The sequence below is a fragment of the Lynx canadensis genome, chromosome E2 (assembly GCF_007474595.2).
Source record: "Lynx canadensis isolate LIC74 chromosome E2, mLynCan4.pri.v2, whole genome shotgun sequence".
Classification (NCBI taxonomy): Eukaryota; Metazoa; Chordata; class Mammalia; order Carnivora; family Felidae; genus Lynx; species Lynx canadensis.
The window spans coordinates 53617492-53634806 of NC_044317.1; the positions used below are offsets into that span (position 1 = coordinate 53617492).

At 55.7% G+C, this 17315-nt stretch overlaps 2 protein-coding genes across 6 annotated transcripts in view; one reads left to right on the plus strand and one right to left on the minus strand.

Moving 5' to 3' along the window:
• Positions 1-5708, plus strand: part of AP2A1 (adaptor related protein complex 2 subunit alpha 1) — a 30141-nt gene extending 24433 nt beyond the window's left edge. The window contains exons 11-24 of one of the 2 annotated variants that reach the window (XM_030297442.1): positions 29-211; positions 713-810; positions 1016-1247; positions 1355-1522; positions 1601-1764; positions 2078-2143; positions 2491-2547; positions 2658-2740; positions 2873-2962; positions 4096-4219; positions 4319-4435; positions 4552-4621; positions 4820-4954; positions 5267-5708. In XM_030297442.1, the coding sequence (XP_030153302.1) occupies positions 29-211; positions 713-810; positions 1016-1247; positions 1355-1522; positions 1601-1764; positions 2078-2143; positions 2491-2547; positions 2658-2740; positions 2873-2962; positions 4096-4219; positions 4319-4435; positions 4552-4621; positions 4820-4954; positions 5267-5344 (1665 nt within the window). In that variant the 3' untranslated portion in view covers positions 5345-5708. The remainder of the gene's footprint in view (positions 1-28; positions 212-712; positions 811-1015; positions 1248-1354; positions 1523-1600; positions 1765-2077; positions 2144-2490; positions 2548-2657; positions 2741-2872; positions 2963-4095; positions 4220-4318; positions 4436-4551; positions 4622-4819; positions 4955-5266) is intronic. The other variant, XM_030297444.1, reaches the window with a different exon arrangement.
• On the minus strand, positions 5485-10608 carry FUZ (fuzzy planar cell polarity protein). 4 transcript variants are annotated; one of them, XM_030297447.1, is made up of 11 exons: positions 10393-10608; positions 9651-9772; positions 9336-9420; positions 9152-9220; positions 8849-8953; positions 7845-8042; positions 7620-7715; positions 7202-7308; positions 7062-7126; positions 6908-6982; positions 5485-5968 (listed from the first exon to the last, which is right to left on the minus strand). In XM_030297447.1, the coding sequence occupies exons 2-11, from the start codon at positions 9731-9733 to the stop codon at positions 5742-5744; spliced, it is 1110 nt and encodes a 369-aa protein (XP_030153307.1). In that variant the 5' UTR covers positions 9734-9772; positions 10393-10608; the 3' UTR covers positions 5485-5741. The 4 variants fall into 4 exon arrangements, with proteins under 4 accessions (XP_030153307.1, XP_030153308.1, XP_030153305.1 ...); XM_030297448.1 differs by lacking the exon at positions 10393-10608 and adding an exon at positions 10193-10342; XM_030297445.1 differs by lacking the exon at positions 10393-10608 and adding an exon at positions 10038-10342.
• Positions 10609-17315: the final 6707 nt, after the last annotated feature.

Consider the following 17315-nt stretch of genomic DNA (forward strand, 5'->3'; position numbering starts at 1 on the left):
TCACGCGGCCTCCCTCCCTGGCCGGCAGGTCCTGAAGGTGGCCATCCTGGCGGAGAAGTACGCGGTAGACTACAGCTGGTACGTGGACACCATCCTCAACCTCATCCGCATCGCGGGCGACTACGTGAGTGAGGAGGTGTGGTACCGCGTGCTGCAGATCGTCACCAACCGCGATGACGTCCAGGGCTACGCGGCCAAGACCGTCTTTGAGGTCGGCACCCCCACCTCACCCGCACCGCGGGACGCCGAGGCAGAGGCAGGACAGCCGGGGCTGAGGGACCAGCCATCCCGGGCCACCATCCTGCTTCATCCTCCTCAGAGCAGTGTCTTGGCCTCCCTGGGCCACCGGCAGGCCCCGGGGGCCAGTGTGGGGGTCGGCGGGGTGTCGTGTGCGGGCCACCCAGCGTGTGTGTGGTCACTGATCTCCGGGTGCTGGCAGGTTCCCACTCCCTCGGCCCCGAGAAAGGCGGGACGCGTGCCGTCCGATTTACCACCGGGGGGGGGGGGTGGGGGGGGGTGGGGGGGGGTGGAGGGCAGTCACGTGACCGGTCTGTGCCTCAGTTTTCCTATTACACCCCCACCCCCACACATACACACACATCATAGCAGGGTGAGAGTTCCACAGGTTCATAGGAGTCCGGCGCCCCAAGCAGCCCTGAGTCTGGGTGCCTGCTCGTCGCTGTCGTCACCCGCCCTGTCCCTGCCTTTGCAGGCGCTCCAGGCCCCAGCCTGCCACGAGAACATGGTGAAGGTCGGCGGCTACATCCTCGGGGAGTTTGGGAATCTGATTGCTGGGGACCCCCGCTCCAGGTGAGAGGAGGGGTGAGCACCCGGCACTTCGAGGAGTCCGGGGCTCGGGGGACCCAAAGAGTCTCAGGGTCAGTGGCGACGGGGCTCCCAGGAGCCTCTGGGACAGGGTGTCTCGTGATGGCCGCCGCCGGGGTGGCCTCTGAGGGGGGCAGCAGGGCCCCCGGCGGGGCGGGGCGCACCTGCTGACGCGCCCCGCTCCCCGCAGCCCCCCGGTGCAGTTCTCTCTGCTGCACTCCAAGTTCCACCTGTGCAGCGTGGCCACGCGGGCCCTGCTGCTGTCCACCTACATCAAGTTCATCAACCTCTTCCCGGAGACCAAGGCCACCATCCAGGGCGTGCTGCGGGCGGGCTCCCAGCTGCGCAACGCTGACGTGGAGCTGCAGCAGCGCGCCGTCGAGTACCTCACGCTCAGCTCGGTGGCCAGCACGGACGTCCTGGTCAGAGCGCCGGCCCCCGCGCGCCCCTCCCGCACCCCTGAGCCTTGGCCGCCCTCTCCTCCGCCACCGAGCCGTCCCTGACCCGCCCTCGCCCTCCCACCCCACAGGCCACGGTGCTGGAGGAGATGCCGCCCTTCCCCGAGCGCGAGTCGTCCATCCTGGCCAAGCTGAAACGCAAGAAGGGCCCCGGGGCCGGCAGCGCCCTGGATGATGGCAGGAGGGACCCCAGCAGCAATGACGTCAACGGGGGCGTGGAGCCCACCCCTAGCACTGTGGTGAGTCCCTCGGCCAACGAGGGGGTGGGGCCTGCCGGGCACTGCCCGTTCTCACCTCCACCTGCACCTTCCCTGCAGTCAACGCCCTCGCCCTCTGCCGACCTCCTGGGGCTGCGGGCAGCCCCTCCCCCAGCCGCACCCCCAGCGACCTCGGGTGCAGGGAACCTCCTGGTGGACGTCTTCTCCGACGGCCCGGCTGCCCAGCCCAGCCTGGGGCCCACGCCCGAGGAGGCCTTCCTCAGGTACTACCTGCCTGGGCCCCGGGCCGCCCCTTTTCCTTCTGCCCCCTCACAGCCCCCTCCTCCCTCCCTGTCCCTGTGCCTCTGTCGCCCTGGCTGCCACTTCCCCGGGCCTCCTCTCTCCCTCTGGCCACTCTGTACTCTTGGCTGACCCTGGCCACACTGTGTCGTCCTTCCCCGTAGCCATGTCTCAGCCTGCTTTTCCTTCTCTCTTTCCCTCCTCCCTCTTTCTGTCTCCGGCCCTCTGCTGCCTCTCTGGGATTGGCTGCCTGCCACGCCTGTCTTCTCTTGTCTGCTCTGGGATTGGATGGCCCAGCGAGCTGGAGCCGCCTGCCCCTGAGAGCCCCATGGCTTTGCTGGCTGACCCAGCTCCAGCTGCTGAGTAAGGGGTGGCCTCAGGGTTGGGGGGCAGATTTGCGGCCCCTGGGAGGGATAGGGGACTTCGAGCCCTCATCAAGGGGTTCCTGATGAGCTGCAGAGGCCCGGATTTGGAGGGGAGTGAAAGCCGGGGTCCTCTGATACGGGGGCAGGGGTGGGGGCACACACCAGTGTCCTGTTTCCATGAGAGACAGTCACCAGTCTGATTCTGGGGTCCTTTGGGGGGAATCTCGTTATGTGGATTCTGGGGTTCTGTCCTTTTGGGGGCTCCTGTCTCTCACCTTTAGCTCTGGGTCTTCTCCTCTAGCCCCCCCAGCCTCTTCCCATCTCACTGCTTTCTCCACCTTGCAGCCCAGGTCCTGAGGACATCGGCCCGCCCATCCCAGAAGCGGATGAGCTGCTGAATAAGTGAGTCAGGGGAGGGCTCAGGGAGGGGAGTGGGGACAGGTGGGGAGCACGGGGAAGGGCCTCGTCGACAGGCACTCCTGGCCTCCTGAGCTGCCCGACACCCCACCCAGGTTCGTGTGCAAGAACAATGGGGTCCTGTTTGAGAACCAGCTGCTGCAGATTGGAGTCAAGTCCGAGTTCCGGCAGAACTTGGGTGTGTCTGGTGCTGGGGGCGGGGTGGTTGGGCTGTGGGGATGGGGTTTCGGTGACCCCTGGGCTTGGGTGGTACCTGGAGAGGAGGCTGAAGGACCTCAGATGGAACCCTGCCCCTCCCCACCCTGCGCAGGCCGCATGTATCTGTTCTATGGCAACAAGACATCTGTGCAGTTCCAGAACTTCTCGCCCACTGTCGTCCACCCCGGCGACCTCCAGACTCATATCCTTCCGGCCTGGCCCAGCCCCCTCCCCTGAGCCTGGCCCCTCCAGGCCTGCCTTCCTGGCCACTGGGAAGCAGATGGACCCAGGTCCAGAGCCCTGTTCGGTCGTCTTACTTGAAAGCCTAAGCACCTGGTTACTTTGAGGCTTAGTGTCTGTGATACCGGGGCGGGCCTCTTCTCCCCAGGACAGCCTGCAGACAGGGAAGCGATGGGATAGGTATGCCTCAGCTTGTCTCTGTCAGGCCTCTTTGACCTCGTCCTCCAAGGAGCTCCACACCCAGGATTCCAGTACCTCCTGCGCCCAAGAGCCAGGCCTGGGGGTCTCGATGCTGACCAGAGCCCTCTTGTGTCACCTGAGCCCGTCACTTTGCCTCTGTGAGCCTTCCTGTCCCCTTCTCATAGTGTTGTTTTGAAGATCGGTGTCGTTGGAAAACTCTGGAAGGGTGGCTGACATAAAGGAAAGGGTCAGTCCCCTCTCCTTTCTCTGATAGTGGTTTCCACGCCCATGAAACTACAGGGGTTAGACCCCAAAGCTATGATTTTCAGTCCGTTGCCTCGTGCATCGATGTTTCCAGAGAACTCCCGTAGGCTCAGCTCTGTGCTGGGCATGGGGGGAGGAGAAGGGCGAGAGACGCGTAAGACCCCATCCTTGCCAACTTGAAGGGAGACGTGGTAACGCTGCCGGTTTTTTGTGCACCTACCGTGTGCCAGACACACTGATAAGTGCTTGTCCTGGATTATTTCATTGAATGCTGAGGACACTGTCCATTTTGCAGATGAGGCTAGGAGGTAAAGTTGCTTGCCCATAGTCACCGAGGTGGTAAGATCCAGGATTCAAACTCAGGTCAGCCATCACAGCCCCGGAAGGGCTTCCACCCCGGTAGGGTGCGACATGCCATAATGGAGGTCGCTGAGCCCATGGTAGAAAGCCAGAGTAGGCACCCGGGCGGTGGTCGAAGGTCTCACTAAGGAGGGACTTTGGGCCTTGTGGTATGAGTCCGGGATGGCGGGACCAGCTCCTCAGAGGCTTGCAGGCTGGGGCCGCGGGGAAAGTTCAGAACCATCAGGGGTTCATGGCCACGACCGCCGGGGCCGCCGCCTCTTTCCGGCTTCCTTGACCACAGGCGGGCACAGCTGGCGGTGCAGACCAAGCGCGTGGCCGCGCAGGTGGACGGCGGGGCGCAGGTGCAGCAGGTGCTCAACATCGAGTGTCTGCGGGACTTCCTGACGCCCCCGCTCCTATCCGTGCGCTTCCGGTGAGTCTGAGTCTGGCTGGGCACTGCCGAGCAAGCGGGCACGGTCTCCTGGATGGGGGCGGGGCCTGATGGAGCCCTCCTTGCCACCCCTCCCTCTAGGTACGGGGGCGCCCCCCAGTCCCTCACCCTGAAGCTCCCCGTGACCATCAACAAGTTCTTCCAGCCCACAGAGATGGCGGCCCAGGACTTCTTCCAGCGCTGGAAGCAGCTGAGCCTGTGAGCAGCGGGGGGCGGAGCCACAGCCACATCTGGGGAGGGGGTGGGGCCTTGACTTGACCTGACTTGACTTTGAACTGACCTGACTTGAACTTCCTTCTCCCCCCCATCCCCAGCCCCCAACAGGAGGCTCAGAAAATCTTCAAAGCCAACCACCCCATGGATGCAGAAGTCACTAAGGCAAAAGTGAGTGACAACTGAGCAAGACAGGAGAGGGGCCCCTAATTCGGATCTGGGGAACCGTGCCCATTTTTCTGTGCCTCTGTTTTCCCCTCTGTAAAGCGGGGCCGGTTCCCACAGGCAAGGGTTTTGGGGAACTGGCTCACTACGGCCTGGTTGCTGCCGGATCGGCACTCTCTGATGGCTCCCCTTCTCTCGCCCCAGCTCTTGGGGTTTGGCTCTGCTCTCCTGGACAATGTGGACCCGAACCCCGAGAACTTCGTGGGGGCTGGAATCATCCAAACGAAAGCCCTGCAGGTGGGCTGTCTGCTCCGGCTGGAGCCCAATGCCCAGGCTCAGGTGAGTGGTGGTCTGGGAGGCGTCACCCCCTGACTGGTTGTACGTTCTCTGTGTCCCTGTGTTCTCTATGCGCTGTCTTCCTCTCCCCTTCCCTCCTGATTTTCACCTCTCCGCATCTCCCCCCTTCTGGTTCTGGCTTTTGACCTTTCACCCTCTACCTCCTGTGTCGCTTCCATTCCTGCCTCTCATCCCTTCGATCACCTTTCTGATCCCTTTGCCCCTTTTCTCTTGTCTCCCTTATATCCTCCTCTCCCGGGCTCTCCGACCCCTCTGCCTCCTCTCTGAGTCCACGCCATCATGTCCCCCACCCAGATGTATCGGCTGACCCTGCGCACGAGCAAGGAACCCGTCTCCCGTCACCTGTGTGAGCTGCTGGCCCAGCAGTTCTGAGCCCTGGACTCTGCCCCCGGGGATGTGGCCGGTGCCGGGCAGCCCCTAGGACTGAGGCAGCTTTGGTGGATGGGGCAGGGAGGGGACCTCCATTGGTGACAGGGAAGACCCCAGGGGTGGGGGAATGCCTGGGACCTTCCTCCGGCCTTTTGTATTTTTATTTTTGTTCATCTGCTGCTGTTTACATTCTGGGGGGTTAGGGGGAGCCCCCTCCCTCCCTTTCCCCCCTAAGCACAGAGGGGAGAGGGGCCAGGGAAGCGGGCGCCTCCTCCCCTCCCACCCCACCCCATCGTAGCCCCTCCCGCCCCCTCCCCGTCCAGGGGCTGTGTATTATTGTGAGCGAATAAACAGAGAGACGCTAACAGCAGTGTCTGTGTTCATGGCTCGGGCCGAGGGGTCAGAGGAGCGGGGTGAGGGCGTGGAGAGTGTGGGTGGCCAAGCTCCGCAGCCCATGGGTGGGGCTCTGGGCGGACACCAGCAGCAGCAACCGCCGTGGCCCCAACTGCAGGGCCACCAGCCGCCATCCTGTGCCTGGCTCCTCGGGCCCAGACACCAGGTAGCAGGCTCTCGGCACCTGGGCCCTCTGGGCTGCATCCTCCGCCTTGTCCTCTGGTGTCCCCGGCTCTGGAGGAAGGACAGGAAGGGCCAAGGTGACCAGTGGGGCCTGGGCAACTAGAACACCAACCCGCAGGAGCGACGCCACATCCCGGGCCTAAATTCGACTCCTGATGGGTGGGGGCCTCATGGCTCCAGCCGGCTGTCCGTTGACTGAAGAAGGCCATGGAGTTCACCGCCCCCCCCCCCCTTCTTCCCAGCCGGCCGACGCCCCCTCTTCCCTGGGGATACTGTGTGCGGCCCCGGACAAGCCGCTTAGCAATACAGACCACAGACACACAGGTCACCCCTACCCGGTACCAGGCATGGGGCTCCCTTCTAACCTTACCAAGGACCCCGCCCCACTTGACCCCGGGAAGGGGGGGGGGGGGGGGAGGGACAGACCTCTGTCCCTCCCAAGTAGAGCCCTTTACCATCTTGCTACATCCATCGGGATCTTCACTGGGGTTGTAGAATCATCCTAGGTCCCTTCCTTTGTCTCTGTAGGGCCTCGTGGGTTGCAAGACAACTTTCCCTTCCTAATCCAGGCTCCGTGGGATGCCCCCCACCCCCGCCGGGGGGGGGGAGGGGGGCAAAAACTGCAGACAAAGCCTGTACTTTGAGCGGCTCAGTGGTGAGTGTGGGTATGGGAACCAGGCTGCCTCTGTGTGAACGCCGGCTCTCTGCTGCTTATCAGCTGAGCCTCTGTTTCCTCATCTGTACTATGGGAATGAGGATATAACAGGCGGTATCCCTCACCTATGAGGATGAAGTGAATCATTACGTACATAAGCCCTCGGCAAGAGATTCAGTGTCGGTGTTAACTACCAGGATCGCCCAGTAGACTCTGCAGTCTGCAGGCTGGGACCTCCCTGCCCCTCCCCATCAGTGTGGATGCCCCGTCCTCCCCGCCGTGATCTGAGACTCGCTGTCCCGCAGTGTGCGAAGCAGGCACTTTCGGCCGCTGACCTGGTGGGAAGTGCGCGGCGGTGACCAACGAGTAGAAGGAGCGGAGGAGGCGCCTGCGCTGCTCAGGAGAAGGCTCTGGAGGGGGGAGAGAGACCAGGTGACCGAGAGTTCCTCCACGGCCCACGCCCCTCCCAGCCCCGCCCTCGCCAGTCACCTTGATCCCCAGAGGGCTCCACGGTGAAGAGGCAACGTTTCAATTCCAGGTGGAGGAGTAGCAGCCTGCGAGAAAGGGGGTGTCACGGGCGGGGAAGAGGGGATGAGGGCCCCCAACCCACGCGCCCGACCAAACCCTACCCGAGGACGTCCACGTGCAGGGGGAAGCCAGCGGGCAGCGCTCGGGGTCCCAGCGGCACGCAGGTCCGCAGCGGGTCTAGCACTGGCTGCCACCAGCGGTCCAGAAGCTGAGGCGGGGCCGGTGGGCGAGATCAGGGGCGGGTACCAGGGGAGGGGGCGTGGGCAGGGAAGAGAGGAGGGGCCCACGAGGGCGGAGGACAGAGGGGACCAAGGAGGGGATGAGAGCGAAAGAGGGACGGGGCTGGCGTGAAGGTGATTGGAACGCAGTCCACAGGAGGCGGGGCCTACAGGAGGGGCAGGGCTGACGGAGAGCGGGTCCAGCGCGGAGAGAGCGCCGGCCGGGCGAGGTGGTGAGGGGGCACAGGGGCCCGCGGCAGAGGGCGTAACGGGGGAAAAGCGGGGACACGCCAGGATTCACCTGTGGATCCAGCCGGCTGAGGGGAGGGCGCGGCCCGCAGAGCAGACACAGCTCCAAGCCCGGCAGCAGCGTCAGGGTCAGAAGCCGGTGCGGGACCTGAAGCGGGGCGCGGGATGGGCCGGCCGGAGCCCCGCCCCTCCCCACCGAAGCCCCGCCCCCTCACGTCTCGGGCCCCTTCGTCCCTTCTAGCTCGCCCACCGCAGGCGCAGAGCCCCCGCAACTCACCGTGGGACTCCCGTGTGGCAGGTACACCGGGTAGTCGCGAGCGGCCTGAGGCGGCAAGGACCCCACCAGCCAGGGGAGCAGCACGGCCTCCGGCGTCCCCAGCCGCCACCAGCTCTCCGTTGCTGCGACCACCCGGCCCGACACGACCAGGCTGCCAAAGGCCGTGCCTGCTGCCTCAGCGAACCCAGAGAGGGCTTCCTGGATAAGGCAGGCAGGCCGAGTCAGGAGTCAGGGGACACAAGCAAGCAGGGGCAGCGACGATTTTCCCAGGTGGGCCAGGGGTGTGAAGAAACTGGCATGCTCGCCTGCCTCACCCTCCCAGGGCCTGGGTTCCTTCCCCTTCACATGCAGGTACCATCCCCAAGTCACATTGTAAAGTGAGATTAAACAGGTAACGTGCCTGCTCCCTGGCCTGACAACGTGCTACTGAAGCTACCGGTTACAACAGCCCAGTGGCGGCTTATTGAAACCTACTACGTGCCAAGTAGGCGCAATCGACAGCCTACCCCAGCTCAGAGAGGTCAGGTCGCCTGCCCAGAGTCCCTCCGCTGGGAGGCGGCCATGCCAGGTGACTCAACAGGAGCCGTAGTTAAGGAAGGATAGATAGAGATCCACTGGCAAAAGGACCAGCATGTGCCAAAGCAAGGAAGTTGGGAAGCTGTTGGGATTCGTGGGACCCACGAGGCAGCTGGGCGAAGGCGGACTGTGGAGTTAGCAGAGGTCGGGGTGAGCTCGTTGGTGGGTTTCAGATCCCACAGGTCCTCAAACACCAGGCTGAGGGCATGGAAGCTGGTCCTGGGGGCGATGAGAGCCACCGGAGGGCTGTGAGCTGGGGAGGGGCGGGGTCAGCCCTGGGTGTAGAAAGACCCTTCTGGGGCCAAGTGGGGGGTTGGGGTTGGCCCAGAGGATGGGAAGAGGTTGAGGCAAAGGCCCGGGGGTAAGAGGATCAGGACTAAGCCAGGGCCACAGTGACAGGTTCAAGGGTTCCCAGGCATCCTCAGTACCTGCAGGAGAGACACCTCTGGAGGAACCACACAGTCCACACACTGGGTCAGGTCCCCGATGCGCTCAGAGTCCCCCAGGAAACTGTCAACGAGGCGGTAACTGGCCTAGCAGAGGGGAGAAGGAAGGGGCTTAAGGACCCGGATGGCCCCCAGATCTGCCGCCTCCCCTTCAGAAAACTAGCCCCGCGGAGCCTAGCTCTGGGGTCAGATGACCAGGCCGCCGCAGAGGCTGCTGGGAACTGTAGTTCCCAAATATCAGCGACGGGGCAAGCTAACTTCCATCCTCACGTCCTGAAGCCTCACCCTCAACTCCTTCTTCAGCCTCTCTACGTTGCGGATATTGGTCAGTTCTTCAAGCCCCACAAGAAGAACCTAGAAGAAGCAAATAAGAGAGGAGGGGCTGGGGATCTGGACTCCTGGCGTGAGGGAGGAGGATACTGAGAAGTCAGGTTCCTGGGTTTGGGGAAGAGGGCTTAGGGAGTCTCACCATGGCCCCAAACACCATCTGGAGTAGCCTCTCCAGCCTCAGCTCCGAGGTGCCCTCCTCAGATGACAGAACAATGAGGGTGATGCTGTGAGAAAGGGGGCCAAGAAGCGAGAATGAGTCCAGGCCTCAGAAACAGGGCAGTGACTCGATCTTCTGCCGGCTACGTCTTCTGCCAGCCAGCACAACCCGCTCCTTGTACAGAGAAACCCAGGAACAAAGATTCCACAGCCAAGTAAACAGCTGGCCGTGGAGGCCATCTTCGACAGGGGCTATCATCCGGGCCCTGTGCCTGCCCCCAAGCTACCACGTGGAGACCTGTCATGGAAGTTTTTCCACACCACGGTCGTGTCCTCGGTCCTTGCAGAGCTCAGCTGCACCTCAAGATTCTGCCCAAACATGTGTACGCCATTGAGAGAGCCGATGACCGAGAACGGGAGCTGGGGAAAAGTTGGGGACATTAGACGGGAGCCCCCAAACCCTCCACCTTGGGACCCAAGTGTCCGGGGCCCCAGCCCCCTCCTCTTTCTGGATCCCCTGGCCCCTCCTCCTCTGGGAACCAGGATTGTTGGTCCATTCATTACACTCGTGGCCCTCTAACTAAACTCAACTCTGAAACTTCTCCAGACCCTATTCCCTTGCAGACCCAGAGTCCACGTGCCCAGCCCCCTTCTATTTTGGAGATCCAGGCGTCCAGGGCCCCACCTGCTGGCGGGCGGGGGCGCCGCCGCGGCTGCTTCTGCAGAACAAGGGGACTCCGCTGGAGGCCGCGAGGCAGAGCAGATGCACGGTGCCCTCCGTCCCCTCCTCGCCCATTTGGAACCCCCTCCGGTCCCCTCGTGGGGGCAGTCAGTGACCACCTTGGAACATGCCCATAGTCACGCCAAGTCGGCAGGCCGGTCGGCCATCCGAAGCCGCCAGAGGGCGAGATGGGGAGCTGATTGGCAGAGAAGTAAATTCCCGCCTTCTCCATCCAACTCAAACCCACCCTCAGTCCCTATTCCAGCACCTCCCCCAAGCCCCGTTAGGTTCTCTTCCGCCCCAGCCGGAAGTCACATACCCCTAACAAAGATGGCGCCTCTGGGGCTTGCAATGCTTCGTAGTTTCTCCCTGAAATAGTTCGGCTGACTCCATGTATTTAGAGAAGAGAATGAAGAGCCCGGCTTGAAGGTAGTGACGGCGCCCAGGCGTTGTCTAGCAAGCGTCAGGTAGGCTAGGATGTTTTACATTCTAAAGTGATAAACAGCTGTGCCCGACTCAAAGATGGTGACGGTGCCGGGGCGTTGCCTAGCAACCCCGCGTTCCGTCTAATTTCCAGGCTAAGACTGTATAGAACTGTGCCCCACTCAAAGATGGCCGCATGACGAATCTCGAGCAAAGCCGAGAAAAATACCATCTCCCCCTTCCCCCTCGCGGATGGTTTGGTCCGGCGAACGTTGCCTAGTAACCACCAGAGGAGAAGGTTGTTTTTGTTGTTGGAAAAAGAAAGACGAAATCCTTTATTTTCTAGAATCACAAAAATAACCTTATTTTTCTAATAAATGTATACACGCTAGTGTAGCACGCCGAACGTGAAAATAGCCCCCACTTTCCCGAGATAAAAGGTTGACATTTAACACAAAATATTCACCCATTGTTGACAAATATGATCACTGTGCTAATGTTGCCTTCAAACTTTTTTTTCTCCTCAGACCGCATAAATACGCCGTTTTTGTATAAATGTCTTTTGATAATCAACATTACGGATGTAAGCAGATCGATTTAGCCAATCCTGTATTGACATACATCCGTTTCTTTCTTCTGTGTGTTTAAAGTAAACTGATAAAGTAGAATTTCATTTAGTTATGAATTTAATCAACTAGAACTTTTTTGCTTTGTGAGAACAGTGGCCTGCATGCGCCCAAATGTATTTGCAAAATATATAGTAATGTTAAAAAACATTTGTTTCCTGAAAACCTGTTTTGCCTGCATTCTGGATTTGATGTTTAGTAGCTGATACGAAATATATTAAGAGGTTTATTCTCACACTAAATTACATCAAACTTCTAGAGGAATAAACATACATAAAATAATAAATGAAGTAACATATCAGTTTCTCCCTGCCGTTCTATGAATTTTCTTCAGTCCATATTTATTTTAAAAAATTTTTAATATTTATTTTTGAGAGAGAGACAGAGCTTGAGTGGGGGAGGGGCAGAGAGAGCGGGAGACACAGAATTCAAAGGAAGCTCTGAGCTGTCAGCACAGAGCTCGACGTGGGGGCTCAAACTGATGGACCCTCAAGATCAGGACCGGAGCCGAAGTCGGACGCATCTGTTGGGTGCTTAACCGACTGAGCCACCCAGGTGCCCCCAGGCAATGTGTCTTTGTAATTACATAAGTGTTGATGACTCATCTGCCCTCCTGTTTCCTTCTTGCCCCTCAAACTATCCTTTCAGCATTATTTAAAAGTTGCCTCCTTCCTGAAGTACAGCCTACTGGAAAACGGTTTCCTCACGACACTTCTGACACCACATGTGTGGGTTTTCCACACCAAGCAATTCTCCAGTGCCCTGTGGATACCGACTGGGTGTCTTACAAGTCAATTCAGTTCTGACTCTAACCACCTGGAGTCAGTGCAGACCCCAAAGGTCAAGGGCTCAGTCCCATGAGTCTGCCCCCACTTTGGACATCAATCACGGAGCGCCCGAGTGGCTCAGTCAAGCATCGCACTCTAGATTTCAGCTCAGGTCATGATCTCATGGTCATGATCTGAGATCAGCCTGGAGTTGTGCTCTGGTCATGGAGACTGCTTAAGATTCTCTCTCTCTCTCTCTCTCTCTCTCTCTCTCTCTCTCAACAAACACACAAACAGAACTACCAATCGCAAGCAGTGGGTCCACAGGTTATCCATACTTCTGTCTGAATTGGCTACAAATTGGGGGTTCCACCTCCTCAGGTTTGATCATTTGCTACAATGACTCACAGAGCCCAGGGCAACACTTTACTTAGTATTACTGATTTATTGTAAACTGTATTATTAAGGATAGCAATGAACAGCCAGATGAAGAAGTACCTAGATGAAACCCAGAGGGTCCTGACTACAGGAGATTCTGTCTCTATGGAGATTGGGGTGCATTATTCCCCCAACACAGGGATGCAACTCAGAGGTTCTCTGAACCCATGCCTTATTGGGGGTTTTAAATGCAGATTTCAGGGGCACCTGGGTGGCTCAGACGGTTGAGCGCCAGACTTTAGTTCGGGTCATGATCTCACGGTTTGTGGGTTTGAGCCCCGCATTGGGCTCTGTGGTAACAGCTCAGAGCCTGGAGCCTTCTTGGGATTCTGTGTCTCCCTCTCTCTCTGCCCCTCCCCTGCTTGGGCTTTGTCTCTCTCTCTCTCTCCCTCTCTCTCTCTCAAAAACAAATAAGCATTAAAAAAATTTTTAATTCAGATTTCATTAGATAGGCAAGATGGATTAAATCATCGGGGCCATTGGTGATTAACTCAATCCCCAGCACTCTTCCCCTCCCCAGAGATCCCAGGGGTCTTAGAAGCTCTTGTGTGACCAACCAGTAGGAAACTGAGGCTACATGGGACAATAAAAGATGTCCCTACCTCCCCTTAGCACAGGAAATTACAAGGATTTTAGGAACTCTGGGCCAAGAAGCAGGGCCAGGAGCAAACATATATTTCTTATTATACCATAATATCACATCTTTTAGAAAGTCTCTTGGAGTTGAATTCTGTTTTTATTGCCTGGAATGGTTTCCTCCCACCTTCATTATCATACAGTTCTGGAGTGATCGTTAATTTTTTTTGAGTCTTAACATCTACCACCTTCTTGTAGTTTCTATTTCTGCAGTTAAGAAGTTGGCTGTCATTCTACGTATAATTTCTTTGTGGAAATTTCTTTCACTCTGCGGGCTATTTAGGCTTCCCTTTCACTACAATGAGTCAAAGCGAGCAGGTTTTTTTTTTTAAACATAATTTTATAGGGGCGCCTGGGTGGCTCAGTCGGTTAAGCGTCTGACTTTGGCTCAGGTCATGATCTCACGGCTCGGTTTGTGAGTTCGAGCCTGCTTCGGATTCTGTGTCTCCCTCTCTCTCTGCCCCTCCCCCACTCACACACGCACACTCTCTCTCTCTCTCTCTCTCTGACATAAACATTACAAAAACTTTAATGTAACTTTATATTCTGTGCTTCCAGGATTCAAGAATTCGTGTTTTGTTTTGTTTACACTAATTTTTTATTTTTTATTTTTTTTTTCAACGTTTATTCATTTTTGGGACAGAGAGAGACAGAGCATGAACGGGGGAGGGGCAGAGAGAGAGGGAGACACAGAATCGGAAACAGGCTCCAGGCTCTGAGCCGTCAGCCCAGAGCCTGACGCGGGGCTCGAACTCACGGACCGCGAGATCGTGACCTGGCTGAAGTCGGACGCCCAACCGACTGTGCCACCCAGGCGCCCCCACACTAATTTTTTAAAGTAATCTCTCTGCCCAACACGGGGCTCAAACTCACAACCCTGAGATCAACAGTCACATGCTCTACAGACTGAGCCGGCCAGGCACCCCGATTTTTTTTTTTTTCTCATCAGCTCTAGACAATGCACAGCAATAAATTCTTTAAAATGTTGTTTCTCTTTTATTCCATTTTTTTCCCATTTCTGACTCCAATTAGAGAAATGTCAGACTTTCACTTTCTAGCACCATATCCATTTTCAAATTTAAAACGTATTTTTCATTTCCTAGTTGGGTAATCTCTTCCCTTTTCCTTGTTTTCCTTTTCTTTGTTAACTTTTTTAAAGTGTATTTATTTATTTTGAGAGAGAGAGAGAGAGAAGATGAGCAGGGGAGGGGCAGAGAAAGAGGACAGAGGATCCGAAGCAGACTCTGTGCCGACAGCAGAGAGCCCCGTGCGGGGCTTGAATTCATGACCTGTGAAATCATGAACTGAGCCAAAGTCGAGTTGAACGCTCAACGGACTGAGCCACCCAGGGACCCCCTGGGTTGGTTGGTTTGGTTTTTTTTTTTTTTAAGTTTATTCACTGAGCCAGCGAGACAGAGGACAAGCAGGCTCCACACTGCCAGCACGGAGCCCGACGCGGGGCTCGAACCCACGAACCGTGAGATCACGACCTGAGCCGAAGTCGGACGCTTCACCCACTGAGCCCCCCAGGGGCCTCCCAAGTTAAGTTCTAAAGACTGTGACTTCCATCTGGCTTGCGTTCTCCCTCTTGCTGGTACTCTCTCCTGCTTGCTCTGATGCAGCCAGTACTATGTTGTGACGCACCCAAAGCGGACCATGGACCCGAGCACAGTCTCGGGCTGACAGCCTGGGAGCAACTGAACCCCGCTCACGATTACAAGAGGGAGCCTGGAAGCAAGCGTCTCTAGTTCTGCCTTCGGACGATTTCCGTGCTGGCTGACGCTTTGATTACAGCCAGTGAGACTCTGATGCCGGGAGCCAGCGAAGCCACACCTGGATTCCTGATCTGCAGAAACCGCGAAACAATCCGCGTGGTTTTAAGCCGCCGAGTTTTAGGGTAATTCGTCACCCGGCGTGAGAGAACTTAGACAACGTCTTTGTTTCTCTCACCATTTTGCGCATCGTGGTACCTTTAGGAACCCAACCATTCGGGGACTCGGAGTCCCGGGATCTCACATCTGTTAACCGTTGTTCCCATGGACTCTAACTTACAGTCCTTGCCTCTGTGCTGGTGGCCTTTGACCCCGAACTCCTTACTTGATATTGAGCAGAGTCCCGTGCGGAGGATTTCCTTCTGCTTCTGCAGATTTGCAGGAGTGTTACCAGCCTGGAATTAGCTCAGCGGCCCTGGGAGGCCCTTGCTTAGATGGAGAAAAAGACTCCTTTTCCAATTCCCATCGAGCTTCAGGCTCTTGGTAATGCCTATGCAGCAGTAATACACTCGGTCTTCTTTTTTGTTAATTTTTGGCTCTCTTTTTTGGGAATGGGAGGGAGGGATTCTTTCTTTCTTTTTTTTTAAGTTTAGTTATTTTGAGAGAGAGAGAGAGAGAAAAAAAAAAGCGCGAGTTGGGGAGGGGCAGAGAGAGAATCCCAAGCAGGCTCCTCAGTGTCAGTGCAGAGCCCAATGCAGGGCTCGAACTCATGAACCCTCAGATCAAGATCTGAGCTGAAGTCAGAGGCTTAACTGACTGAGCCACCCAGGTGCCCTAGAAGGTGGGGGGGGGGGGGTCGGTTAGGATTCTTGAAGAATCTCTCATGAGGTCTACCTCTTAAATCTCTCATGAGGTCTACCTCTTAAGAAACCACCAATGTTGCAAAAACAGTATTATAGCACCTAATCCATCATAATCCCAGAAGCTGAAGTCCAGGCTGAAATATCTAATTGTTTATTTTTATCATTTGTAATATATGAATGGAAATGTTTAAAAAAAATAAGTTCATACAGCTGATCATACATTCAGTTTATCTAAAGAAAGGTTTCCTTTTAGCTGCTAGGGCAGATTTTTAATTTTAGGAAGTATTTTAATCTTCTTACCTGTTGATCATTTTTCCTTTCTCCAATTTAATCTTCCTTACAATTCTATTAAAATCGAATTACACCGGCATACAAAAGATGGGAGCTGCTTTAGATGAAAAGAAATTTGAGAGATATAATGTCTAAATATGTGCTTGGTCTTTGGATTCTGATGCAAATAAAGCAAATGGAAAAGGACGTTTTGAGAGAATTGGGGAAATTTGTGGATTTACTAGTAAAAAAATTTTTTTAATGTTTATTTATTTTTGAGAGAGAGAGAGAGGCAGAGAGTGAGCAGGAGAGGGGCAGAGGGAAAGGGAGACACAGAATCCGAAGCAGGCTTCAGGCTCTGAGCCGTCAGCACAGAGCCCGATGCGGGGCTCAAACCCACAAACCATGAGATCATGACCTGAACTAAAGTCTGGCGCTCAACCGTCTGAGCCACCCAGGTGCCCCTTGATCGTGGATTTAGATGATACTAAGAAATGATTTTGTTTGGGGTGATAATGGCATAGTGGCTGTGTAAGAAAATGCCCGTGACTTCTTAGAGAGTTCTGCCAAGCCTGTAGAGGTAAAATGATAGGATGTTGGGGTTTTGCTTTAAAAGACTTCAGCAAGGGGCGCGTGGCTGGCTCAGTCAGAAGAACATGAATGCAACTCTTGATCTCGGGGTGGTGAGTTTTAATCCCATTTCAGGTGTAGAGATTACTTAAATGAAATTTTAAAAAAAAGAGTCTTCAGCAAAGAAAATAAAAGCAAAAAGTGGTGGATAAGGTAAATGTGACAAAGTGGTGATACAACTGTATGTAAGAGGAACACGCCCTTTTATTCTGAAATACGTTGCCAAATTGCACTGGAGCAAATTGTGCTGATTTACACCCCCACAAGATTTTGAGCCCAAACTCTCCCACCCTCAGGGACTCTTTCCAACATTAATTAGCATGACAAAGGTAGAATGCTTTTTAATTGGTGAAGATAAGCAGTTTTCAGATGTTTATTCGCCAATTTTAATTGTTTTGTGTGGGGGAAGAGCCTTCTTACCATTAAAAAAAAAGTATTTGTATTTTCCTAAGTTTTTATTGATTAGTAAGATGTATTTGTGTAGTTTTTCAGCCAACATGTATGTTACAAATGACTTGCTCAGTTTATCATATTTTTTTTCAACTTGGTTCATGGAGACTTTTGGACAAACTGATCAATATTTTGTTTTCTGACTTTGCTGTGATGATAAACTCTTTTTCCAGCCTCCAGGATTATACAGCGTGTTTCTTTATAACTTCAGCTATTTTTAAGGTTTCATTTGTTGCATTTACTTTTTTTTTTTTTTTTCGCATTTACATTTTTAATCCGCCTGGAATGTATTTATGTTTTAGGCCAGTTTCTGGCTGCTCTCCCAGAAAACAACAATCAAGGGTTGCCTAGCAACCGCCACTTGGGTCGGAATTCGGCTTGAGTGGGAAGAACAGCTTCATTTCCCTCCGAGTGGACGGCAGCCTTA

Excerpts from the sequence above, each read along its gene's own strand:
- FUZ (XM_030297445.1), bottom strand. The coding sequence starts at position 10,148 with ATGGGCGAGGAGGGGACGGAGGGCACCGTGCATCTGCTCTGCCTCGCG. Across the intron at positions 9,421-9,650 it reads TGGAAAAACTTCCATGACAG|CATCACCCTCATTGTTCTGT; the intron begins GTCTCCACGTGG and ends CCTTTCTCACAG. Across the intron at positions 7,127-7,201 it reads CTGCACGTGGACGTCCTCGG|GCTGCTACTCCTCCACCTGG; the intron begins GTAGGGTTTGGT and ends CCTTTCTCGCAG.